At 47.1% G+C, this 27,205-nt stretch overlaps 1 protein-coding gene across 6 annotated transcripts in view; it reads left to right on the forward strand.

Moving 5' to 3' along the window:
• The window catches only part of MVB12B (multivesicular body subunit 12B), a 37,571-nt gene extending 12,578 nt beyond the window's left edge, over positions 1–24,993 (forward strand). For 4 of the 6 annotated variants that reach the window (XM_042046722.1, XM_042046720.1, XM_042046721.1 and 1 more), the window contains 4 exons: positions 2,140–2,269; positions 2,563–2,685; positions 14,640–14,737; positions 18,474–18,508. In XM_042046722.1, the coding sequence (XP_041902656.1) occupies positions 2,140–2,269; positions 2,563–2,685; positions 14,640–14,737; positions 18,474–18,493 (371 nt within the window). In that variant the 3' untranslated portion in view covers positions 18,494–18,508. Of the gene's footprint in view, positions 1–2,139; positions 2,270–2,562; positions 2,690–14,639; positions 14,738–18,473; positions 18,509–24,588 lie in introns of those variants that run through there. The other 2 variants (XM_042046719.1, XM_042046723.1) reach the window with 2 other exon arrangements.
• Positions 24,994–27,205: the final 2,212 nt, after the last annotated feature.

Consider the following 27,205-nt stretch of genomic DNA (forward strand, 5'->3'; position numbering starts at 1 on the left):
ACTGGTGCTGGTGCTCGGTGTGCAGCTGCTGATCACAGAAGGCTGGTCCCAGTGCATGTCAGTGATGAAATCCAGCCTAGGAACGAGCAGAAAAGGGTTACATGAACCTGCTTTGCAGGGAGTCATTCATCTGGGGCTGCAGCACGTGAGGATGGGTTTTCAGTCACTGTGATCTGGTTCTGATTGGAACCTGTGGCCTGGAAGTGAAAGGCTCTGAAGACCATTCCCTCAGGTCACCCTCTGCTTCTAGAAAATTCTTGGGCATGTGTGGTATGAGGTAGAATAGTTGGCTTATCCTGCTCACCCTTGGTAGTGCTGGACCTTACTGTGTGCTGCTTCAATTCCTGTGACAGTCCTGGTGGAAAGGTGGAAGGGGGCTTTGTCATTAATTTGAAATGCATTGGGTTGTAACTGTGACAGCCTTAAAGCAGAGGCACTGCCTGCACTAAGGAAGTGGTGTGAAAGAGAACATAGACAAAAGCAAATAGTCAGCTTTGTACTTGCAGATAAAGTCAAATAGGAGGCACTGATTGTGTTCAGAGTTAGATTTGTGGTTACAGGTGTCTCTGTGCTCCTCTCTAAGTGGCAGCTGACTCGCAGTTAGTACATGTAATACAGTACTCCTTAGTACTTCCTGAGAAGATTTTCAGGAAGCCTTTAGGATTTAAATCCTAGACTCCTAAAATCAGTTTTAGGTGCTTCAAACAGAAGCCCTACTTTTTCAAAGCAGGAGAAGACTAGACTTCAGGGATGCAGGTATTTACCATCTCTAAAAACAGCACTGTAACTGCAAGCTGCATGCACAGCTGCTCTATTGGCACACCTCACACTGTCTGTAGGTTATTGGTGCTAGTGCAGCAGCACATTCCAGAGGCTGGGATGCATTGCTGTTTCCCAAGGTGCGGATTACGAAACAGGAGGAGCCTGTGGAGGCAGGGCTGCTTACCATCTGTTGAAGTGACAGCATCTTTTAAGTTGGAAGGTATTTATTCATATTAAGATGAAGGGTTTTTATTTTGCAGGCACTTGTTTGTAGTTGCTCGTTGTTTCTAGATTTTCATTCAGCATCTGCTCTTTAGATTTTCAGCATATCAGTAGACTTCTGTCCTGCTTTCCAAGTGCCTGCATCCAAACAGGAACCTCACCTGGCTCACCCTGAGCCTCCTTAGGATGAGATGGAGCATTGTTCTCCAAATCCGTGTCTGTGTGCCAGTGCCAGCTGTGGTCACAGACAGCACCAGAGCTGGCTGTGGATTGTGTCTGCATGCTGGTAAACAGCCTGAAGGTCTGTGAATTCTTTATGTGGATAAGCCTTAACTCTGATGGGCTTGAGTTTTTTGTGATGGATAACATGGAAATAAGTGGAATTGCTCTGTGACACATAGCAGAAAGGGCTGTGCAGTGCGTTCATCCACCCAGAGCACAGGTCAGAGCAGCACAGCTGCCTTGTGGGAGGTCCTGGCAGTTACTGCCTTGTGAATCTGGTTTGTCCTTACAAAGAACCAGGGCAAACATGCTGGGAGTATAATTTCTGTGCCTGCTGACTTGATCAGGAGATGTCACTAACACTTGGGATGTGTGAGATTTGGACAGACAGCTCTTACACTCAACCTCTCTGCATGGCAGGCTCTGCCTGCTCCTCCTCACAGTGGGTTGGAAGTAGCTGGTTGGAAGCACGTAGCAGAATGAACTGACTGGTTGTATCAGAAGATTCAGATCAGGTTGTATCAGAAGATCAGGTACATTCCTAGAGGCAGTGCTTGTGGGAGGAATGTTTAGATATGGCTGTCCAGGCCAGCAAGGCAAACATTACCTGGGAAAGAGCAAGGGAGTGCGAGAGGCATGCGGAACTGGCAGAGTCCCCTGCTGTTCTGTGCTGTGGGGCAGCACCGGGGCACACGTGGGAGCTGATCTCTGCAGCAGGCAGGAGGAGATCTGGTTATTGCAGTGCCAATAACACATCTCCTGACAGAACAATCCTCACTGAATGGCACTGCACTGACTGGTTTGTTGATATATGTCTGTTCTTTGGCACCAGTTCTGCCATAATTATCTGCCTAATATCTGGAGAGTCTATAAATAACATTTATACTCTAATCTTGCATAAAACCCACCCTGTATTCTGGGTTGTTTTTGCAGAAGAAATAGCTTTCAGAAAGAAGAGGCTGTGCATTAAATTCATCCCTCGAGATTCTACAGAGGCAGCGATCTGCGATATCCGAATCCTGGGGAGATCTAAGCAAGCCCCTCCTCAGTACACGTTCATAGGGTAAGTACCCCGCGCTCCGAAGCTGTTGGCACGAATGCAATTAGAGCAAAGCAAGGCACCCAATGCTCCTGTAATTACCAAGTAGTAGCTTGTAAGAGCTGAAGCTTATCATTAGAAAAGTCCAAGTAAGTACAAGTGTTACTGAGTTTCATGTGCGAATTAACTCACCCCCCCTTTTTTTAATTACTCTTGTTCTCACTGACCAAGGTGTTTGTGAAACACATCAGTGCCTGCTGCTCGTGCATGTGTGCAGCATTTGTTTGTAGCACTGATGCTTTGTGTTGGTTCCCCAGGGAGCTGAACAGCATGGGTATTTGGTATCGGATGGGCAGAGTGCCCCGCAATCACGACTCCGCACAGCCCGCGGCTCCTCCCGCCCCAGCATCAGCTTCGACACCCGCTCCCAACCTGCCAAGGTAGGTTTTCTGCATTCCAGCTCTTTCTGCTTGATGCTGCATGTCTTGTGGTTACTAACCTTGCCTGGGAAACCAAGACCAGGGTGCTGCATCGGTGTGGAATGATTGTGTCACAATCTGATGAGGGAATGTGCTGTTTGTTGAAGTATTTGCCTGCTGGAAGTTCCTTTGCCTGTTGTTTTGTAAAGAAGAATGGGTGAATCCGCCAGAAAAAAATAAAAAGCCTTCAGAGAAAGGGAAACAGCAAAGTGTACCTTTCCGTTGCTTCAAACTATGCAGGATGTTGTGGTTTCCAACACATACATGTGGGTCAGCTCAGGAGGGTGAGCCAGAGCTGATTGTTCTCCTTGACCAGAGGAAGGGAGAAGTGTCTCTACAAATTTTATAAGGGAAACAGGTTTTGCTCATCTCTGGGATCGGTCCATTCATGGTTTGAAGTACTGGTTCTTGGCTTTTTATTTTTTTGAACCCAATTGCTGAGCTCCCGTTATGAAGCTGACATGAGTGTGCACAGCAGCATGCTCATCTTGCAGTGACTGATGGGAGCAGCACTGCTGAGCAGTGGTGTCTGTCCAGGCTGTTCTCCCTGTATGACAGACAATATTTGTGTGTGTGTATAAACAGATGTGCTGGTGCATACAGTTTCATGTATCAGTAGTCCTGTACTGAGAGCTTACTTGCTGGATACTCTGGACAAAAAGTGTTGTTAAGCAACAGACCAGCCCAGACAGTGATTAAACTGAGCACTTTGCACCCCTGACGTCACTCTGAAAGCACAGCACCCAGTGTGAATTGTGCTCCTGCTGCAGAGGCTCATAGACTGGGCTGGGCCATTGCCAGGGGACAGCACGTTCTCCTCGGGTCACTTTGGGCTTTTGCTTATTTAAGGGTACGTGTATTTTTGCACTAGGCATATTCTACACTGCAGATACCTTTACACTATTACAGTAACTAGTGAGAACTAGAATTTCGAAGGAGACAGCAGAGAGGAATTCCAGGGTCCAGTTTGTATACAAAGGTCATTGTATCACATGGGTGGAAATTGCTCACGTCCTTTAGATTCTTGATTTACAGGTCATTTCAGAGTTACGCTTTTAAACCGCTGCAATGTGTTCACCAGAAAGCTATCAGGTACTTCCTTAAGGCAGGTGTGTACATTTGAGCCTTCACCCATGACCCAGACTGAAATCCACTGTCCTGTGGTGGCTCTTTGAGCTCTGCAAAGCATTTGGGTGTTTCTTTCACTGAGACTTTTGCTTGGTCACTTGCCATGCCCTGGCACAGTGCTTGCTGTCCTGTGCTGTCAGGTGTGCTGCAGGCAGAGATGCTGTCATGCTTCTCAGAGATGGAGGCAAAAGAGATGAAAAGCCAGCAGTTTTCTGGAGATTCCAGGCTGTCCCACTAGGACATGAGATGTTATTTTGAAGCTCTGCTGGACATAAGCTAGATGCCAGCCCAGGCCATGTGAGATCAGAGAGAAAGATGTCTTAATTTTAGAGCACAGATCTTCATTTTCTTTCTGCAAGAAATTCTGTCTGGGCAGATTTCCACAGTAATAAAAAAAAATTATCATAGAAAGAGAATGTCAATGGCAGTGCTTAATCACTGAATGTGAAAGGGTCACTTTATGGCTGACCAGGGAAGGCTGCAGAGCAGTGTCAAAGCTGCTGGGAACAGGGCCAAAATTAGAGCTCAAAGCATCAGTGACAGTCTGAAAAGAAGTGTTTACAAGGCTTATATATTTTATAACCTCTTGTTGTGCAGTTTATGGTTTACAATGGCTGCAAGGAAATTGGATCAGTTTTGTTTTACTTGCCAAATAAAGCAAATGTCAAAATAGTCAATATAAAATGTATTCTAATTTGGCTGAGTTAAACCAGCCAGTATGCAGTGGAATAATTGAATGTTACATTAATGCCTTGTAGTAAAACCCACCTGTCGGTAGCCAGCTCCACTCTCACACCCCATGTGTGATTTACAGGTAACTTTTACACTACCAGTCTGATCATTCAAAGCATCTTTCATGTCTTTTTTTTACTCTGGTTATTTATTATCCAATATATTTTTTAAGAAATAGAAATGTATATAAAGGTGCATCCTGAAAATATTTAATTATTACAGGGAACACAGACAATTTGAAGGCCTCTTCTAACACTATCAGCAGTGTGGTGAGTTACTCAACACAGTGTTTGTGGAAGATTGTGGTCACAAGTAATCTGTTATTTTCATGTCACCATAGAGAGAGGAGATTACACCGGCAGCCAGTTTGCTGTTTTATTCCATGTGGATATATCCTGACAGGAATAGCAGTGAGTTGTTCTGACGCTGCCTCAGTAGTGAGGGAGAATCGGTGAGCAGTGCTGCATGGAGCACTGCAGAGAGTCTGCTGTTGGGCTGGTCAGATATCTCAGCTGCTCTCTTCAGTTGCTGTCTGCATTACAGAATAATTCTGAATCAAGAGGGGGCTTTGGAACAATTGCTAACACTGGATATAAATCAAACCCTTCTGTACAACTAAGCCTTCTAAAGTAGAAGGACTGTTTACTGTGGGATATATTTACTTCTGCACTAGCCCCTCTGCTCTGTGGTGTAAGGTGCTGATGGCAGTGGATGGTGGCCCATCAGAGTTGTCATGTATCAGAGGTGTGACCTCCACAGGTTGGTGCACATCAGCAGTGCTGTTTCTGCTGCTCGTGTCACAGGGTTATGGCTCACAGTCTGGGCTGCACAAGGAGAGGCTTTGTTTGGTAGTTGTGCTGGACTGCATATGGTATTTTTCAGCTATTTCTTCTCCTTTGTGTTTTCTACTGCAGGCATCTGGCTTAATGGCCTCTAGCAGCAGCCCTGGCACGTCCTGGTGAGGGTGGCATGCTGTGCCATGGAGCATGGCTGTGCCATTGTGCAGGTCATCAGGCTCCTTTACTGTCTTTTCTCTCTAACTCCTGCGACAGCTTCTTGGCACTAATGGCCATCTGAAGAAATGCTTTTTCAGGTTCCCATCCTGCTGCCTTCTGAAGGATGGCTTTTGTAGGCTCGAGTTCCATGAGGAGGGAGCTTGATGTCACTTCCCTCAGTACCTCTGCTCTGTGCACGAGGCTTGTGCTGCATGGCAGCCATCATTTTGGGGAGCAGGGAGGTACTTCTCCCCCAAGAGGCGGTGGTTACAGGTAACTCACCTGACCTTTGGCACACTCTTGCCTCACCCAGCCTGTGCATCCATGATTGCCAGTTCATGGGCTGGGGACTTGCAGAACAGCCCGTCACGAGTGCTTGAGCAGTGTCTCAGGGCTCAGCTCTGCCATGCCTCAGACTCTGTTGGAGGAGGCTGGAGCAGGATTTGTGGGTGACGTTCTCCTGTTCGAGTCTGGTTCCAGCGTTTTGGGAGCAAGTCCTTGACTGCTGTGAGTCCGCGCAGAGTCAGCCGCGAGCCATTCTGCCTTGCAGCTGCCTGTGTGGTGGCTCCATCCCTCCTGTGGTGCTCTGTGAGCCTGGGTGGCTTCTGTGGCTTGGGAGCACGTTCTGCATCCCTTCCCAAGGTGCAGCAGGAGCCCGTGCCACTGTCACTCAAACAGCCCGATCAGAGTTTGTCAGCTGCAAGCAAGATGTCAGTCAGTGCTGTTGAAGTGTGTTTTACAGTGACAGACATAATTGCACTTAACTTTTGCGTGGATGTTATCAATCTGTGATGGATACTTTGGGGAAAGGAGCACTCTGATTGCAGATGATGTGTCACAGGCATTTAATCTTCCTCTTGGAGAGACCAGGATTCAGTCACAACTTCCACTCGTTGATGTGAGGTTTTGGAAACGTAGATTCGCACTGACCCTGGGAATCGTTCAGTCATTTGGTTTGTGAGACTGTCATCTGAAAGGTTAATGATTTACCTGGAGAGGGAAGATCTGGCTGCAATCCACTTGCATTCCTGTTGTGTGTTAGCACAGCAGTGGGTGTGCAGGTTCAGAAGGGCACAGCCCCTCTGGCTGCGTCCCGGGATGTCTGTGCAGCAGGTGCTCCACACCGCCCTGGCTGGAGCCGTCCGGTTCCACAGCAGCTCCTGTGTGGCCACAAGGCCCCATGCTGGCCGGTCCCAGGGGAGGTGCTGGTCCCTCTGGACTGCCCCAGCTGGGGCACGATGGCCGGGACAGAGCAGCGTGTGCTCCCGTCCCTGGTCCTGCCGCACGCTGGGGCCCGGGCCCTGCAGAGCGGCTGTGCCACGCCCGGTCTGGGGCCAGCCCGTGGCTCCGGCATGACCCATGTGGCTGAAAACCTCAGCCCTGGCAGCTGTGGGTCCCTCCCTCCCTGCTCAGAGCAGGTCAGTGTGTGCTACCAAGTGCTCAGGGTCCAAGCGCTGCGCTGGCAGAGCACTACACCAGGGAAGTGCAGCTCTGGCTTTGATTCACAGAGAGCAACTGCTCTGCTTAAATGTCTGGAGTAAGAGCAAGATGTGTGAATTTTCCTTCTGAGCTCCCTTTTTCTCTGAACTCCTTCTGAGTTACCTTTTCACTAGTTAAGCTGGCCCCTCCTTAGGAAAAGGAAACAATTTGTTCCTGTTCTCTGCTCCCAGTGGAGCTTCATGTTGAGGAATGTAAGAATTTCTTTACTGGGCAGAGAAGTCTGATTTTTCAAATTGATTTATTAACGGTGTTTGAAATTGGTGGTGTAAGCTTGGGAAGGGATCACTCTGTGGCTTTCTGCTGCAGGCTGATGATGTGCAATCGAGGCAGGTCATAAAGCAACACCAACAAGCTGATGTGGAGACCCAAGCTGGGGCTGGGATGCACCAGCCTGACTCTGTGCAGTGTGGTAATGGAAGGGAAGCCTTCTGCCTTTCCTATTTTTTAAGTAGCTACCCTATTATTTAGAAATAGCTATAATAATTTTTTTCTTTAAGTTCTTTAAAATATATTTTTATGAAGCATCTGTAAGGGAAAAGGTTCCAGGGCTTCAGTGCTGTTCTGCTCTGGTGTAGAGAGAAGCCAAGCCCTGCCATTGCCCAGGGACAGCCACTGCTGGTGGTGTGAGGGCCAGGATGCTTCCACAGAGCAGTGGGGATCTGCCTTAAATCCCTCATCGGAACCCAAATGCTGCCAGATACGGAGTACGTAGGGATGGATGTTTCTGGTGTGACTGGAAACTGCTCTGAGAAATGTTGCCAGTGGTATCCTTTCTGCAAAGTGCTGCTTTCTTGATGGAGTTGCATTTTTTAATCTGTTTCATCAGGAGAGCTCTAAAGTAAAACCACCTTCTGATTTGCAACTAAGTGTAGAATCTTTTGCACTGGAAAATACCTAAAAGATCAATTAAAAAAAAGTAGTTATTAATTATTATATTTTGAAAATATTATGTGGCTTGAATGCTCAAATCACTTGAATCATGAAACACAGCACAGCATTCGTAGTTTTTAGATTAAATACTTACCAGAAGCCAAGGGTGTCATAAGGGCTGAGGTCACATCTCAGCAGCAATGGATTAAAAACACTGTGAGACTGAAACAGTAAGTTGAAGCCTCTGGAGGAAGTGTTTCCATGGATCCTCTCTGGTGGGGATGGTAAGAAACAAAATGTAAGGATGAAATGCCCATGATATGTATAGACTGTGCAGATCTGAACATGATGATTTGGGTGGATGAGGGGGACTGGCACATGTTTCTCCAGAGTCTGGTTCCCATAAAGGATTTGTTATGAAACGGCACTGACCATGTGGCTTGCGTCCAGCTCAGCTGGATGAAGACGTGCAAAAATTGGTCACAGTCCAGTGTGTTTTAGTGGTAGAAAATGATGATTAGGAAAAAATGTTTAAACAATACAGTTGGTTTCCAGGCACAAGAGTCTGTTGCAGCAGCTAAGAAGGAAAGCCGTGAACTGTAATTAGAAGGAGCCTGATGGATTTGGCTGACTTTGAGGATGCACTGAAAAATTTGTGGAGTGCTCTGAGTGAAGAGGCTTCAATCTTCTTAGAGTCATTTTTCTTTGTAAAGAGCACTGTTCCTGCTATAGCAGTATTTCTGGAGGCATGTTTTCTTTGGGGCATAGCATAGGGTTGTTAAGTCCAAACCGGAGGTATCCATTTGGAGAAGCTGTGCTCTGGGTTGTTAAATAAGCCCTGCAGGGAAACTGAGCTTTTTTCCCTAAAACTTGTGTGTTGTCTGCTATTTAATATGATCTCTGCCACTGCTGATTTGTAATCTGTGCTTTCACCCTGAAGTGCATGTGGTTGTGTTCAGATATTTCCTTTAAATCAATCACTTTCACCATTTTCCAAAACACTTCTTGAGTTTATTGCTTTTAGTAAAGTGTTTGGACTGTCATTATTTATTACTGGCAAAGTGCTGACAATGTGCTCTTCCCAAATGAGTCTTTATGTGGAATATTTGTTTAACGGGTTTTGCAGGGGAGGCGCCGATGTTCCCGGGGGCTGGACTGTGCCTGCAGCACTCCAGGGCGGTGGGGTCTGCCTGGGCAGCAGCCCCCCACCATCCCCAGCAAGAGGATCATCTCTGAGAGGGGCTTTGAGTCTGGCCTGTGGGCCTGGGCTTCGTTGTGCTGATTAATTTGACAGAATTTAAAATCCTAACCAAGGAAGCTTACACCATGTGTAATTTATCTTTTTGGAGTATTTCTGCTGTTTGGCAATTTTTCCCTACTGCTTCATTATCTGAAAACTCCTGACTCTGGAGAGCAGCTTGTGAAGGATGTGAAAGCCGCATGCTTGCCGCCGCAGCCTCCCGAGACACGGCGCTGCTCAGCTGAGACAGCCACTTCATAAGCACTTCGTGCTTGCAGGGCGAGGTCTCCGTTCTTAGATGCAGCCTCTGCCTATGAGGATTTAATGGGCTGCAGCTCAGACTTCCAAGTGGCATAAATTAAACTTGTTGGGTTTTTTTCTGTTGTTTGGCAGCTGCTCTGTCCTAGTTACTCAAGTTCTCTGATCTGAATTAATCCCCATGTAGAGGAAGCTGCAGGAGCTTCATCCTGCATTAGGCCTTACATTTTGGGTAGCTGGTCTGCAGCAGATCGTGTGAGCATCGCCGCGGGTTGTGCGTTCGGCCAGTGACTGCTCTCGTCCGAGAGAGGCGCGCAGCATCACGTCCCCGTGGTGGGGCAGGGGGCTGGAGAGGGGGCTGGCAGAGGCACCCGCTGGGCTGTGTGTGCACTGCCTTCCTCCTTTCCTACAGCTGGGAAAGTTAAATGGGGAGATCTGAATGTGGAAAGAATCGCTCACTCTCTTTTTCATTCTCTCCTGCATTTGGGCTTTTATAAAATCTGAATCTGGCACCCCCAGTTCTCATTGACTCTTAGGAAACAGGATATTTTAGTAGCTTGGAATGAGATGAAATGCTTGCAAAGTCCATATGTTGCTTGTTTTAGGGAAAGGGTCAGGAAGGTTTTAGAAAGTATTTAAATATTTGGTTTACACGATTAGAATACATTGTCTGGAATGAAGTCCATTACCCGAGGTGATTCTTGCCTTGCAGTTTAGGTTTTCATTGCAGTTCTTTGGAGTATGAGGTAGGTGTTCTGGCATCTCAGTGCCCCAACAGAGTCAAAGTTAAGGGCTGTGAATAAATACTGTAGCTGGGATCTAGCCACTGCTGGAACCACAGATGCCTGCTGTGGCAGTGGCTGCGAGCTGCAGCCTGGGAGATGCCTCCTGGTAGAGGGGGTGGTTGCCAAGTCCTCTGATGTCAGTTCATAGAACCCCAGCAGCTTCTTTCTTAGAAATGTGCCTTTTCCTGTCTCCGTGAGCAAAGATTTCATGTTGGATTACATTTCTTGAGAGCTGCAGCCTGATATTAACTCACTTTAGGTGTGCTTTCAGCTTTCTACAGCTTGAAATTTAGTTGTTCTGTTCTCAATTTTTCATGAGATGCGATCTTTCTTTGCATGATCACTGATTATGGAAAGTAAGGGGGGTTTTTTTGGTGGTTTTTTTTTTTTGAAAGGTATTTCCATGAGACTGCAGGTTTTGCAGCAGTGTTCTGAAGGTCATTGTGAAAAAAATCAACCTTTTCTGCCTGACCGTTCAGATGCTGCTCTGGGTGTCACACTTGTACCACCCCAGACTACCACTGTTGAGTCCAAAGCCCATCTTACCATTGGACTTTTGCTGTGCATTGTTGGTATTTTTATATGAATTATGGAGCATCCTTTGATATCTGGCACTTCCCCTTGTGATCCTCTGTTCCTTTTTATGAGTACTTGCCCCCTCACTTCAAAAGCAGTTCATCACCTTCCTGCAGACAGTTCTTAATAACAGGTTTGGAACTGTTGGGCATTCCTGGGCCTGTTTTATGTGAGTTTCTCTCCAAAAATGTTCAAAAAGTGGCCATAATGTGCACAGACCTCAAATCCCCTTCGTCTGCACGTGAAGGATCTCCTCATCACATGCTGACTTGTTCTGTGGATTTGCTGAATAAAAGAGCAACTGAAGTGAAGAGGGTGATTAAACTTGCTCTAAATTGTCTTGAAATTATCATACGCTGGAGAAAAATATGTTTGGTATTTGAGCAGTGTGGGTTTGACTCCAGTTGTGGAGGGAAAGCTGGAGCCCTGGGCCTGGCCGTGCCAGGACCGCCCGTCCTCCCGCTGCACCAAAGTGCCTCATTGCTTGTCTTTGGGAGGAGGAAAGCTGCTTCTGGTGACAGTTCAAAAGGGAGATAATTGGCACAGGGATAGTCTTTGTGAGTTGCCATTCCTCAACATCAGAGACTCACTAAAGTACTAATAATTACTGTTAATATCTTTCAGTGGAAACTTTCTGAGTAAACGAGTGCTGGTTGAGGCAGCATTTAACGGCCGCTGCTGGCATGATCGGAATGCAAATAAGTGTTATTAGCCTAATGATTTTGCTGTCACCACGGTGTGCAGCAGTAGTGTTGTGAATATGTCATGCAGTACCCGTGAATTTGGAAAGTGTGTCAAAACACAACTTCAATTAGTTTGCTCTAATTATGACTCTAGAGAGTTCATAAGTATATCACTCCTCATTAAAAGAGATTTTCTTATATGGATTAATACAGCACATAAAGGGGTGTTTGAGCGATTGGAGGCAGGGCTGTGCAGAGGGAGGATGCCTGTGGGGTGCTGGAGGTACAGCAGGTCTGGAGCAGTGCTGGGGTCCAGCCCCATTCTGTGAGCTCCTGGTGCAGGGCCAGGGCTGGGAAACCTCCCAGGCAGGAGCAAGTGGCTGTGCCAGGTCAGCTGTGGGCAGCAGGAGCCTCGTAGATGGTTCTGGACAGGCTCTTCAATTAAAAACAACCAAACCAACAACAAACCCCAAACCACAAAAGCTTTAGAAGGAACCACGCTTGATGCTAAAATAGAGATGTGTCCCAAAAGCTTTACTCTGGTAAAGGTCAAGGAGCACAAGCAGACAGAAGCGCAAGCCTGTGCCAGCCTGGCCTCTCCAGAGCAGCCCTTTGGGATGCTGGGTGTCTGTTCCCCTTCCCCAGGATGTTTGTAGTGCATTTTGCACTCTGTCTTGTCACATTGCCTGGTCATGTTCCAGCTTTGCAGAACAGGAAAAGATTGTTGTGCTCACAGGTGAGCAGCTGGGTAAGGGTTAAAGTAGTAATTGTTTAAATCTTTTAGGCTTTCCTCCCAGTTCTGTGATAATTTGATGAAGAACTTCACCCTAATTAAATATTCAAATTAGGAATAAGTGTCAATATGGCTTCCCGGTGCCTGGAATGATGATTAATTGTATTCAAAACTCTAGTGGCCGCTGTAATCTAAACCAAACCGTTGTTCTTGATTATTTGTGCAACACATTTACCATGTTTTTGTTTTAAAATTTAAACTAGTAATTGATTTGCCATATGCCACAGAACTGCACATACTTTCACGGTATGTGTTTAGGAACTTGAGGACTTTGTAATTGGGATTTTCTTGCTTTTCAATGGCAGCCTCTTTTTTTTGTCTTCTACAATGCAAAATGATTTGGCTCTCACAACACATAAGGAAAATGCATTATGCAATCAAGTTTGTAGGTATAAGCTGTATTGATCCTGGCCAAAGTTTACATTAATTTAAAATAAATTAGGCTTTGTTTCCCATTCCTCCCTACAATGTCATCTTTTATAAAAAGAAAGGGGGAAGGGGAGAGCTGATTTCCATCCAGCAGTCACTGCCCTGTCTTGTGGTATTGCAGCTAATGTTCTTGGAGACATCTCTCTGGCTGTCTGCATGCAGCTGGACTGATGGAATGCCCAGTTGTCCTACCTCAGGGACACCAAGTAGCCCCGGAGCAGGCATGCAGACCATCGTTTCCAGACGCCCTTGTTACAGCCACAGTCAAGACCCTGGTGTCAGACAGGGCTGGCGCTCCTCCCCAGCCCCACAAGCAGTGGTGGGAGTGCTGCCCACTGAGGGTAGGTCTGCAGGTGTACACCTGAATGTCACCTTCGTCACCCCCCTGCCACAACGGGATTCCTTGTGGTGTCTTAGCGTCGCTGTGTGTGAAAGGGAGAGCAGACGGGACTCCCCGTGGAGTGGGCCAGCAAGGGCTGGGCTGGTGTTGGTGTGTGTGGTCAGTCCCTCGGCGGGCGAGCGATTCGTTCTGTTGCCCACGTGGCCCGTGCACCCCCTCCAGCACCCGGCACGCGCAGGAGCTGCCTCCTTGCCGGGGCTCAGGGGCCTCTGCAAGCACACGGCCTGAAGCCGTGCTGCAAGGCTGCTGCCTGCCTGCTGGAGCCGAGGGCTGCATCGTGGTACTCCGGCAGTGCCCACCGTGAGCCAGCTGTGGGCTGGCCCCATCAGTCCTCTGGCTGAGGGCATGTGTGTCATTCCCCTGGAGTGGCAGTGGGCTGTGCTTGAGGGCTGTCTGGAGGGCAGGGGTCAGCCTCTCCAAGTTGGTACAAACTCCTAAAAAATACTCTCCTTAGAAATGGGCCTTTTAAATAGACCTTTATTTACCTCCAGAACAATTTCCACTGTGAAGAAAGCAGTTCCCCATAGAGGGCAAAGAAATTCAGTCTTTCTGCTATCTGCCTTGGTGCCTTGAAAAATATTTTTGGATACTTCTATTAAAAATCAAATGAGAAGCATGTCATGCCCAAAGACAGTGGTCTCCTGTTTAAAATGTGTTCATAACAAACCTGCCTCTGCTCCAGAGACTCTCATGTGGATTGTGTTTTAAACAGCAAACTGATAGCCAAATTCAAATATATTTTCACACCATCTTTTTTTTAGTTAAAAATAGCTTTGGAAAGCACAAGCAAGCTCAGACTGATGTTTGCTTTTTCTTATTTTATCTGTGCTGTTCACCATCATCTGCATCTAGGGCTAAAAATACATTGTTCTTCCCAAAATGTGTCCTGTTTTAGAGGCAGATAACTTCCAGATGATTCATGTGGTAGATAAAACCTGCTGGCTGAGGACATGGGTTTGGTGCACTGCTCTCACACACAGGGCATCCAGGAGGACACAAAGGCTGCCTGGTTCTCCTGGCAGGAGGGCGATGCTCAGTGTCTGCCCATGTTCAGGAGCTCTCACTCAGGTGAGGTGGGAGCTGCTCCCTCTGCCTCAGGCTGCACTGAGCCCCTCTGTGAAGAGGATGCATCTTTATTATGTGTGGCAATGCGGTCCAGAAGATTAATGATAACATTTTATTAAAATTCACACAGACCTGGGATCTGCATTAGAGAAATACAGATTTGGATTAAAGGGGCAAAGCCGTGCTGGCTGTTCGTGGGTGCTGCCTCGTGTGGAGCTGCTGTGCCTGGCCGGGGCTGAATGCCCTGCTGGGGATGGATGGCTGCTATTGCAGTCCTTGGTTGTTGGCCGAGCGCAGTGCTCAGAGGGGTGGAGGGGGCTGACACTGGGTGTAGACAGTTTTAGAAGCAATACTGAAATCAGCATTTGCTGCTTAACCTGCCTGGAGCCGTCAGGCTGGAGTGAGCTGACAGGAGCAGAATCTTCCGCTCTGTAGTAACACCTTTCCTCTCTGTCCCTCAGGCATATCTCGCTGACGCTCCCAGCCAGCTTCCGGGGGAAGAGCCACAGCACCCGCCTGGACTTGGAGCACCAGCACTCCAACCTGTACGCCATCTCAGGTGAGCTGCCGTGTGCTTCTCTGCTCTTGTGTCATCAGTGGTGTAACCAGTACAGCAAACCTGCACGTGCAAACGGCCAGGTGTGTGGTACCCACGAAACAACATCCAGCTTTTTATCAGTGCCATTTAACAGTTGAGAGCAGCTGAGGTGCAGAGAGACCCCAGGAAATGCCCAGGGACACTTGTTCCCAGCAGCAAGTGTTCCTGATCCCCAGGGAGATCACAGCCACTAGGGAGGGATGCTGCTGCCTTCCGAGGTGCTGAGTGAGAGCTCTGATGGGAAGCAATGCTGACACATACTTTGCTCCTGATATTATTCATGGTCTTCACAAGTGAGTCATAAGAGACATCTTTGCCTGTTTCACAGGAGGCTTAATCTTGCCCAGCAGGGATGAGTTTCAAACACAGTGGTCTTTGCTACCCTCAACATACGTATTGAAAACAGATGAGACCTTTACTCCCTCTCATTTCCATATTCCCTATATTGGCCATGCATATGTATTTGTTTCCCAATGTTAGGGAAAACTGGGAGTTAGACACTAGAAAATGCGGGTTCTGCACTGATTTGTGAGAACCATGTGCTTACACATGCACACTTGGTCTCTCTAGCTGCAGCTTTCGCTCTGTTCATCATTCCAAGCCAGTATACAAGTGCTAGAGCCAGTAATAATTTCCGGATATTAACATGGAAAAAACCTGCCAATGAATATTTTAGCCAGTTTTTATTTTTAACTAGTACTAATCTGCAGGGAGTTGTTTACTGAAATAGAATGGGGAAGATCAAGGCTGTTCCTTCCCCCATGCAGGTAGAGGTACCTGTTACTGTGCCTCAGGACTGCACAGTGGGTTGGGTTGGAGTTGGGGTTCCTGTGAGCTGTCCCTGGCAGCTCTGCTCTTTGGGAGGAGGTTCTGGCTCTGAGTGCTCACTTTCTTAAAGGAGGAGTGAGCTCAAAAGAAATGTAGCCAGGTTCTCTGGGCCCAAGAAGAACGGGCTCTGGAAGCAGGAGGCCAGGATGCTTTAGAGTTGTGCTTTGTGGGCCCTGTCACTCTGGGAGGTGCTCAGAGCTGTGTGGTCTGGGAGGTGTTCGTGGAGCACAGCAAAGGGAGTTTTGGTTCTGTGGAGTAAGAAGTGCTGGGCACAGCTCTGGTGCAGGACTGCATTTAACCCACCCCTTCTCCTGGGGTCCAGTTTGTGCTCTGTGCTCCAGCTCCGCAGTGCTGGGGTGCAACAGTTTTTCCAGTTTATTTTTTTTTGTAGTACTATTACACCTGAACAAATATTGTCATAGGCATGGTAGAATCACACTTAGCACAAGTTCTGCTCTGTTACGTTGTTTTTGCAAGAGGAAAAAGACACTGGCTTTAAACCTGACTCTGTCAAAACTTAATGAACGTCTAGTCCCTTCATCTGGCTGAAGGACATTTTAGGACAGTTTGGAAATCCAGCAGTGGATTTAGTGGGCTGTGCAGTCGAAACTGCTTGTGCATAATCAGGGAAGAGAAGATGGCAAAAATGTACCATTCACAGGTTCTTCCTATTAATAGTGAGTGACACTTGTAACATGGGAACATGGCATTAATTCGTGCACCATAATCAAAGGGTTATTTAAAAGGTAATCTCTGCCTGGAACTGCAGCTTCGGGTTCCTACAGAGATAGAGTATAATAATTGCGTAATCCTTGTCAGTCCTCGTTTTTCTTGTTACTCTCCTACCCCAGTACATTTGGAAATGAAAGGGAAGGTGTGTTCCTGTGTTCGCATGAGACAATTCTGTGTGGGGATGGGAAGCTGTGCTTTCTCTCCTGGGAAAGTGCCAAATGCACCAACTGCAGCAGCTCTGTGTGGGTGTTACTGGGACTGGCCTTTCTACAGGATGTGCTGGCCTCTGCGCATGGTGCAGCCTGAGGAGGTGCCTGCTTTACAGAGAGCCTGAACGCTTTACCAGATCCTTACAGGCAAAGCACAAAACAAGGCCTGTGGAACTGGACAGGGCATTAGTTCTTCATGTTTGCTTGAGCACATTTTCAAGTATATAACTCTTATTTTTCCTCCAGTTGCACATTCTCCTCCAGAAATGCTGTTATATGAGTTGTGCGTGTGTTGTAATGGCTATTTCAGCTGTGAGCTCTTTCCAAAGAAAGGGTCTTGTTATATGACACATCCTGTGCATTGACAGGATTTTCATGCACAGCTCCTGACCACGGCTGCCTTGTCAGCAGCTGCAGTGAGGTGCCGTGACAATTCTCTTTGTGTGCTTAAACCTCGCCGAGGTGGATTAGCCCCCAGACACGCTCTGGAAGCCATTCCCAAGTTTCCTGTTCTGTCGGTGTCGTGTGCAGCCAGTCCGGACTGCCTGGAGTGCTCTCTGCAGTGCCATGGCAACAGGAGATTTAGGAACAGGCTGCCACTGCCGGCCTGAGCCACGCTGCCGGGCTCCCTTTGCTGGGTGTCCCCACCGCAGCTGTGGGTGCGGGGAGGATGTGCGGGCCACGGTGGCACGGGGCCAGCATGCTGGGTGAGGGGAGCTGGGCCTCCAGCAGACACAGGGTCCCTCTCCATGTATGGGCAGGCCTGTGGGCTCCCTCTCTTGGCTCCCACATCAGAAAAGGGGTTCTTGGGGCTGGTGAGGGCAACAAAAGCCATTATGAACAGTCTCTTCCAGTTTTGGTATGGCCTCAGTCTGTGCTTGGGAAGGGAGGGCTGTAATGGGGGTAGAGTGAAGAGCTGCAGCGTGGGCTCTCTTCGCTGTCTGTAGAGACCCAAGATCTTCTCAGTATTCGATGAAAGCAATGCTTCCAGCTGCAGTTCAGCATGTTTGTGGGAGGTTAGATGCATTTTGGCTGTCAATCCTACTTTGTATCACAAATATATTTTGGCAGAATGACCATATCCTCACTGGAACTGCCCATTACCCCTTGGGCACTGTAATGCAGTTGTTGTTTGCACAAAACTGGAGTCAAGGGAAAAATGGTCCTGTAAGCAGCAATTATAGTTTTTAATCAGTCTTTTGTCGTTGCCAGTCTTGGCCATGACACACTGGGTGACCAGAAAGTTAAGGAGACTTCTCTTGGCACAGTAAACTGGTGAGTGAGTCCCTGGCAGGGTGCAGATAGGGAAGCACTGCCCACAGCTCGTGGCGGGAGCCTGTCACGTGCTGCAGCAGCGCAGCACTGGCACTGCGGGCATCATCCTTGTGCCCCACAGCCTCCCTGGTCCCACCCCATGCCATGCACCCTAGACCAAAAGGCAGAATTAGTTCTAAGTTGATGTGCAGAATGTCTGTGGGTGCTGCTGGGAGCAGGGTGCCAAGGAGCTGACAGGTTTAATGTGCTTATTGGGGCAGGCAGCTGCTGGAAGAAGAATGCCTCACTCCAGACAGACCTGTTGACAGATATGGCTCAGTATTTCACAGCGCAGTCTTTCCTCATGGCCTTCAGTTTAATTAAGATGTTGTCGTGACTACATACTGCCTTCATTTCAGACTTGAGCATCTTCTGCCTGCATATTGCTTCAGCTTATCAGAGGCACAAGCACAGTGAAGGAGAGGCAGCCCTCACAGGCAGGAACAGATAGTAATATACAGGGAAAATTCCTCAATGAAGTGAAAAATTATTTATAATAATTTATAATAATGGTAGTCAAATAGAAGGGAAATAAGTCACTCTAAGAGTATATAAATTTTTATGATAGTGTATAAACAGCCATAGCTTGCCTTGTCTCCCATCTATTCCTGCAGAGAATGAGGGCAACATCTAGCATAAAGAAAAATACAATAAGAAAATGAAGAAATGAATGGGAAGAGCTGGAGGATTGATCACCCAGTGTATTTGTATATCCTGATGTAAAAGGTGCCGCTGACAGGTGGCCAGGTTTCTTCTGTATAAAACCATGTGTGTGCTGTCAGGGCAGTGTGAGCAGCCTTGTTTCGATTGATGAATTGCCTGCTTTCTTGATTAAACCTTCCGTCACTTACAAAACAAAAAGCCTGTGTTTCGATGGCAGAGTGGGACATGTCAAAAAAATCTGTCTGCTTTACCTTTGTGCAGATGTTGGGCACAGACTGTAACATGTATTATTAAAATGAATGTGGCATTTACTGTGCATTATTTCTTTCCTGGGAGAAGGGACCTGTAAATTATATGCTAATAATAATCTTTAACCCTTTCAGGAGGAACCAAGAGATGCAGGAGTGCAAATATTCTGCAGGCCTCACTAATTGGATGGGCTCTAACACCACTGCAGCACTCTTAAGTTGCTAAGCAGTGGGTTCCAGCCCTTGCTGCCAATGATCTGTGCATTCTGCTGAGCAGGGTTGTCTTTTTTTTCCCCCTGAAATTTTGCTGTAGCCATCTTCAGCGTTCTATTACAGATAGATGTGTTTTGGGGCAGCAGCAGATAAGCATATGTAATTTGACTCTAGAACAATCTATTCCCTTCTCTTGGCTTGTTCTCAGATTAGGATAGAAATTGTGTTGTATGGAGTCTGTACAACCCCATCAGAATGTGTACACAAAGCAATTAAAGCCTCTGTGCACCAGTTTTGTGCAGGAGATGAGTGTATGAACTTCCAGATCCTGCTGCAGCTGGCAGTGTGTAGCCAGAAACCCAACTTCAGTCATATGAACCTTTCCACGGATATTTATTCTGGCAGAAATTTGGAGATAGCAAGATGATCAGTTACCCTTGGGTAGGACCAAGGTTCATCTTTTGAACACTTAAATGTGGAAACTGTGCTGGGAAAGCAGTAGAACAAAAGCAGAACATACTATGATATATGTTGTTGGTAGTCAGCCCCAAACAATTAAAGTATTTGTGCAAGTACCTTCAGAAGTGAATCGTGTTAGCTGGACATACTAACATGTCATCCATAAATTTGGGCATCCATCCTCACGTCATGTTAATCCATAGAAATAAAACAGGATCCAGAAGCACAGAATCTCTCACCACTTGGAGCATTCTCAGTTCAGTTCAAGACCTTGCTGAGCTGCAGGTGAAGGTTTTCCTTCTCTTTTAAGGGGAGAAAAGCCATGTCCTCTGGGTTGGAGTTTAGATGTCAGATCCCAAAAAACATCACACACTTTATGTTCCAATAAAGCAACGTCCATGCTGGGACCGAGGCCGCAGCACCTGCTGTTCATTTTCCTGAGGAGCGATGGGTTTTTGAGCAGTCATTTGATGCTCAAAAATACATGCTTTGCATGTATTTCTTACCTGAAAGGTACTGTTTTGTAGTTGTCTTTAACCACTTTAGTCAATACATATCAAGTTATTTGCGTGAAGTATTTTTCTGTGAGAAGCTGGGCTGAGCATCAGGGAAGGGAAGTGCGGCCGGCTGCCAGCGCAGCGTTGGCTGGAGTGTGCGTGCCAGCGTGCCTTGGAGGAGGAGGTTTCCATGTGCAGCTCTTACAGGTGCCAGTTTCTCCACAGCTCTGGCTTGTTTATTTTGGAATCAAGCACCAATATTTATTACCTTAGGGAGGTAAATATTTACTTAAATGAGTATATATTGTATTTATATATAAATAGTTTTTTATTATATTTAAATATTTATTGCCCTCTTTAAGACACTTCCTGTGAAAGGTCAAAGCAAACTGTGGTCTGAGAGGTTGGAGAGGGAAACACTGTGGGCAGAGGCTCTGGTCCAAATTCCACCTGCTGGGTCACACAGGTGAGCGTTCCCAGCAGGAAGCCCAGGGGCAGAGCCCCCTTGGGGAGGGGACAGAGGGTCTCAGCCTGGTGCAGCCCAGCCAGGGCGGGGTGGGCCGGGGTCTGGCCATGGCACGAGGTCGAGCTGAGCTGGGGTTCGTCTGCAGGAGCGTGGGCTGTTCCTGCAGGCACTGCAGCGACATTTGGCGTTCGCTCCACGCAGGTTTCTAATCCAGCTCTCTGGAGGCAGCTGGATTAGGCAGGGAGAGTGGAAACTGCTGTTAATGATCTGGAAAAACATCAAAGCCAGTGGATTCCTGAGAAGGAAGCCGAGTTGCTTTTCCGTCCTGCAAGCTGCGGCTCTCGGCAGGGGGCAGGTGTCATCTGTCTGGGCAGTGGCGTGGGAAGCGTTTGCTTCACACACTGCTCCTAAGACAGCAGTTTGCTTCCTGGTTCCTCCTCCTGTTCAGGAGGGGCTAACTTGGGAATGCCTTGGGCTATCTATCCCCCCCCCCTCCCTTTTTTTTTCCTTGGTAGTGACAAAAGAAGTCTCTTTCAGAGGTCTTTCTAGATACAGATTTTGTTATATTTCAGTGCCCATATGTCAACTTCCTTCTTGTTGTAAAATGCCAGGTTATCTGGCCACGTGTGCCACTTCCTTAGTTGTCTCTTTCCTTTTAAAAGACACTGTTGCTCTCTTCTGTATGTAGGAGGACAGATGTTTTAATCAGAGGTTAATAAATTATTTTCACAAACTATTGTTTTGCTTCATCCTTTTTGTAGATAATTAAATTATGTACTTGGCACAGCATGTCTGCTTTACTAAAACAGGTAATTTTGAAAAAAAGGGAGATTCTATTTTTTGGCTCAGTGCACAAAGGATTGCTTTTATCTTCATCTTCTAGCACAGTTCCTGGTGGTTCTGCAATCGCCTCCAATGTTCAAGGGGTTTGAGACCCCCAGTCTTGGAGGGGAAGGTCCTGTGCTGCATCTTACTGTTGGTTCCCATCCCTTCACTTACGTTCTTGGCACTTTTTAAGAGTAGAAGCAGAACTAAATTTATATTTTGTGACACTGAATTTTAATCAGGATGGTCCACAAGCCAGACAAGTTGTGACACAAGCTTTATTCTGCATTGAAACCTCTTTACTGAAGCTGAGATTAAAGTCAGCCTGTTCTTTACTCTATTGCAATTTCCAGTCTTTGGACTAAGAGACCTGGATAATCTTCCAGCTATGAAAGGCTCTATTAATATCCAGCAGTTCAGGGAGGCTGGAGTCTCATGTAAAATGCTGCAGCTGCATATTTCAGAAAGGGATGTGTGTTACTTAATACTATACTTAATGAGATTCAAAAAGTATGTTTGTTATTAAATTAGCCCATCCGTGGTGTACAGACCCTTGGTGTGCTGTGTCAGCATGGCCCACATGTTATCCAGGCTGTGCTGGGGCAGCAGCCCCAAATGGGGATGATGGCACCATGAGTTCTCCCACAGGTGACATTTTTAAGACAGACAATTTTTTGATGAACCTGCTGTCACCTGAAGTGCCATTCGTTGTTTTCCTCTGCTCAGCGCCATGTGCTGGTGTGGGAGGTGGAGGCCCTGGCTGGGTGCTGCCCTGCCCTCGCATTGGTCCCAGCTCCCTTCGGCACGGCAGGCGGGCAGGGGAGCCGTGTCCCCTCCTGCTCGTGTCCCTCAGCTCACACGTCACCTTCCAAGGAGGCTGCTCAGACTCTGCCGGGAGGATTATCTGGCTGTAACCCTGTAGCCTTGAATTATGTATGAGCAGGCGTACCGGGGACAGCCTGGGGGTACATGCGGGGGCTGCAGTGGGGGTGATGGAGGGAAGGGCGATGGCGAGGTGACGTGGATGCCCCGGACAGGGGTGCCCTCGTTCTGCACGCCCCGCAGCAGCAGTGGGTGAGGGCCAGTGGCTGATGGAGGAGGATGAGCTTGCGGGACTGGCGCCGTTCCGTGGAGCACAACCTTGGGGTGGCCTGTGCTGTGTTTGTTTTGCTTTGCCGAGTGCCAGAGTTTAATTTTTTTTAAATGGGAAGCCGCTCAGAGGTTTGGATATTTAAACAGTTATTAACCAAATGACAATTAACAGATTGCAGAGACAGATTTTCTTTTCAAAACCTCCAAAATTGAGTACAGTTTGCAAAACTATCACAGCATAGTAATGACAATGAATTTTGATTTCCTGGAACTGATATTAGACTCCTTATTAAACTATGTGCATCTGCTTTTAATTTACTCCAAATAATTGGAAAATGCAATGAAGCTTTCCAATTAAAGCTTGGCTTTATGCTGTTTAATAATACCCCCCATAATATTATAGCTTATGAAGTGACAGGTGAGTTGGTGTATGAATAAAACATAAAGGCAGCAATAAGGGACAGAAAACCAGAGACAGTTGTTGGGGATTTTAAATGCTGGATGTAATTTGCATATATTAATCTCTTCTTTTCAGCCTTATCAGGCGTTCTTCAGTATTTGAAGTTAAAATAGCATTGACAGGCGGGAGTACGCTTAGTTTTTTCAAGGATTTATTACTTGTATAATTTCTGATCTTTAATAAGCAGATATGACTGATCCTCATAGTTCTATAGAAATCGGTTAATTGTTCCAGATGGCGCATACTGATTATGCAAAATTACTTTTCACACCATTTTTTTTTTTTTGATGGAGTTTGGAGTAAAATTAAATTTTTTATAGCCTTCTTATCATGCTGTTTTACAGTGGGTTTTGCACAGAAGTTGAATTTAATCTACTATATTACATTGACCAGCAGAGTTATTCTAATGTAGCATTCTGTGATTTGACAAAGAATAATAGAACACGTTGCTCATTGTGCATTTCTGTGCTGCTAATAAAAAGGAGTTGCAGTGCAGCAAACCAGGCTGTTATTTATGAAGAATGCTTAATTTGCACAGTTAAAAATGCAAAATTGTTACAATGAGATGTTCGCTCTTTTGGACAGAAGGCTTGGGCAGAATAAATGTAAATAGTCTTGTTGCTACGGATTCCGTCAAATAAAGCAGGAGTTTTTAAATGCCTGGTGTGGCTGGGTGGGATGGTACTGGGAGGAGCAGCCATCCAGGCAGCACGTTCCGGCTCCGAGCAGGAGATGTCACGGGTGTTTTCCCTGATTATCACCATCCGGATATCTCAATGGCATCATTTCATAATTGAAAACATTTGTAAAGGTTGTTGGGCTTCATTTATCTAATGAAAAGCTGTTTATACAAAATAAGCCACACATAAAACCCTCTTGCTAATAAGTTTATTGCAATTTGTTTTGGCAGTTATTTGAGGGAGGTGTCCCGTGGCCTTGCTGTCCTGGCTGTGGTGCACCAGGGCCCAGGGTGGGTGCCCATCCATGGGCATGCTGTGGGCAGGGGCTCCTGCCAGAGCAGGGGGACAGTGCCATGGGCACTGCTTTAGGTTTGTCCAGAAGTACTGTCAGGCCATGGGTAATTTCGGTAGGTCCCATCCCTCGCTGGGCCACGGGCAGCACGCAGAGCAAGGGTCCTCCTTGGCCTCGGGCTGGGGTCCACCCTGGGGGCTGCACTGCCACCATGCCTCAACCTCTGGAGGGCCCAAAGGGGCCAAGCCCAGGGCATCTTACTGATCCTTGAAAAGCAGAACAGCAAATGTTTAAAAAATGACCTTATGGTGAGTGGATAAGTGGGGGCACTGTAAATGGACTTCTATGAAGAGTGCATATTTTTAACTCAATAGAAAAAAAGACAAGTAATTAACTCAGCTATTAGAAAGCTCAGAATTTCTCGTATCTCCTTTTGAACTAGAAAATAGTTTTGTGTATACTTCTATATGTACATATAGATATGAATATATAATATATATGCAGACAACTAATGGCATAAATCAGAAATTATTAGAAAATATTTGTTCTAATGAAGTAATAATTTGGTGGTAATGTATTTCATCAGTGTAGCTTAAGGCTACATTAAGTGGACAGACTTTATATGGATTCTCTAATTTTAATCTTCAAAATGCTGTCTAATGTCTCATTAAGACTTTCATATAATGTATCTTAAGTACAGTCATTAAATATAGTTTAGGGAGATGTATGTTCAGATATTGCTTAAAGATGTTTTAATAGGCCCATTTACTCTGATGATATTAATGAGCTCTTAACACATATTAAGCTTCTAAAACTAGCGGTGTCCCCTTGCAGTGAGCAAATCAACATAGGAATTGTGGAGGAATTGGATGCTCCAACAAAGCCAGTTTTCCACGGAGTCTTCAGGGCCCGGCTCCATCCCTGTAGCTGTGTCAGCACAGGGCGGTGTCCCCACTCCTGGCGCGTGCCTCGGGCCTGCGGGGGCTTTGCGTGGGCGGCTGCTGTGTCATCGCATCCACGCTTCAGGGCTGCGGGCTGGGAGCTGGCTGAGCCCGTCTCAGTGTCTGTGGCATGCTGCACACATTTGGTTGCGTATCTATTAAAATAAACAAATCACATGGTTTAAGGGAAGAGCCAAATACAGGCCCGTGTTTAGATAAATTCTGCTTTTTGATCGTCTAAAGTGAAGATGCAAGAGTCGTAATTAAGATAATAAAAACTGCTCATTCTCTGTTGTCACTTCGGTTCCAACTCAGAAAGTTATTGCAAAGAAAATTCTCTGGTTTCATCACTCAGCTCTTCTTAACAAATCCTTCTGAGTTCAGAGACTTTTATAATTACTAAATTGGTTTGTTAGAGGGAGATAATGGCAAATTTCTTCTTTTCATAATTGGACATTTCTTCCCTGTAGGCTAATGCAGGCGCAGCACTCACATACACAATGAGCTGTGCTTTTGAAAAACCGTAACTGGCTAATAAGTGCCGTGGTGTCATCGGAGAGTAATGGTGTGCTGATTAGCATAATTAATGACAAATGGTGGTGCAGAGTGGGTGGATTGGTTTAGCAGATGATGAATGCGCTGCGCCAAGGCCGAGCCCTGCCGTGGTGGCTTGGCAGGCTGGCAGCGCTGCCACTTGCACCTGCTGCCACTCCCCACCGGCCCAGGGCTTGGTGGCACGGCCACGTGCGGGGTGGCTCCGGGTGCTCCTCGGCCTGGCCGGGTGGCACGGCGTGTCCCTGGGTGGGGCTGGTGGCCGATCCCCACCGTGCTGGGGCAGGGAGCTCTGCACTGCCGGCACCAACGGAGGGGAGCCGGGGGCTTCTGTGGGCCACCAGTGGCCCTCATCCTCCGAGGGCTGGAGGGCCACGCCAGGCACTGGCCGTGCTACAAGATGGGCACATTAATCTGTGATTTGATTAATCAGGGCTAATTTGCATTCACAAATGAGACTGGTAAAAATGAAGTTACCTTTTCACCTTTAGAAGGGAGGAGGGATTATTTCTAGGTTGTCTCTTTTGTAAGTGATAAGCAACTCTTTTACCAATAAGGATGAAAATACTTAATTTGCATTAGCAAAAGAAGCTAATTATTATATAGTTAATTAGCATCTGGAAATGAGGATTGTCTTAATTACAAAGCACAGTTTCCTTAATAGCTACAAAACTGTAAGTTTGATGTGTGTGGAGATTGGTGACTATTATTATGTAATTACTGATCATATTAATGGTGCAGTGTATTTAGATATCATTTGCATATGCAAATGAAATTTACCTGATAGAAATATGTAGTTCCAGTAATGATTTTGAGCACTTAAAAATTAAATCCCATTAGAAGATCTGGATCCCGAGTGGCGCAGTGGATCTCCTCGTGCAGAAGAGCTTTTGGCTCGGCAGGGCTGTGGCTCTGTGTCTGGCTGTTGGGAGGGGGAGGGCACCTCCCCTGCCCTTTCACCCCCAGCCCGCGGTGTCGGGGCCTTTCCCCTGCAGCCGGGTGGTGCTGTGTGCCCGTGCCCTGTGCCATCCTCCCCAGCACATAAGGGCTTAGCTGTGGGCCTGTGCCCGGGCTCTTCTGGCAGGGTGGGTGTTCCACGGCATGGTGGAAGCATGTTCTGTGCATCAATGAGCTCCAGGGCAGAAGATGGGTATCCCCACATCCTTCCCAGCTGTGCTCGTGATGTGTTTCTTTCCACTAACATGCAGGCTTGCTTAGAGAATGGAGAGCACGGTGTTATCAGGGCAGCTGATCCAGCTTCTTTCTCCTGCTTTTATTGGAAACACAAAGCTGCTGTGTGTTAAAAATAACTTGAGTCCCTTAAACCAAAACCATATAAAAAGAGGATGGTGCACTGTTGTCTCCCCTGGGAGTCCTGTGGGACAGATGTTGGTCACTCAATGCACTGCTGGAGGGTGTGGGGTGCTGCTGGGCAGGATCACAGCATCATTGCAAGTGTGAGCATCTGCCCCTGGCCAGTGACCTGGCTGCTGTCCAGAGAGTCTGGGAAGCCCAGGACTGTCGTGGTGGCAACAAATCCCATGTCACACCCACCATACGTGGCTCAGCAAAGGAAAAAGCTTCCGGGGCCAGACACTGTAACAATATGCAGCGTGTGGATTTAATACCCCCTGCTCCTACCCTGCAGCACTGCGAGCTTTGTGGATGTTTCTCTCATCAAGCAGCAGAAATTTACAGCTGCTGGCCAGGGAACACTGCAGCCATTGTGGGGCTGCCTGAGATGCTTTTTGCAACTGCTGCTCCAGCCTGTGCTGCCCGGCTGCCGTGGCAGACAGACATTACATGTTTAATGACTTCCAAGGAGTCTGTCATTACAGCCAGAGCTGAGGGGAATGGAAAAGTGTCTGGGTTTCTCTTCAGCATGCAGCCGTGAGCAGACGCTGGAGTGCCTGCCTTTGCCTTTGCCTTTGCCTTTGCCTTTGCCTTTGCCTTTGCCT

The sequence above is a fragment of the Corvus kubaryi genome, unplaced genomic scaffold (genome assembly GCF_017639235.1).
Source record: "Corvus kubaryi isolate FWS band 111438036 unplaced genomic scaffold, C.kubaryi_AGA036_p1.0 65417, whole genome shotgun sequence".
In the NCBI taxonomy this organism is placed as follows: domain Eukaryota; kingdom Metazoa; phylum Chordata; class Aves; order Passeriformes; family Corvidae; genus Corvus; species Corvus kubaryi.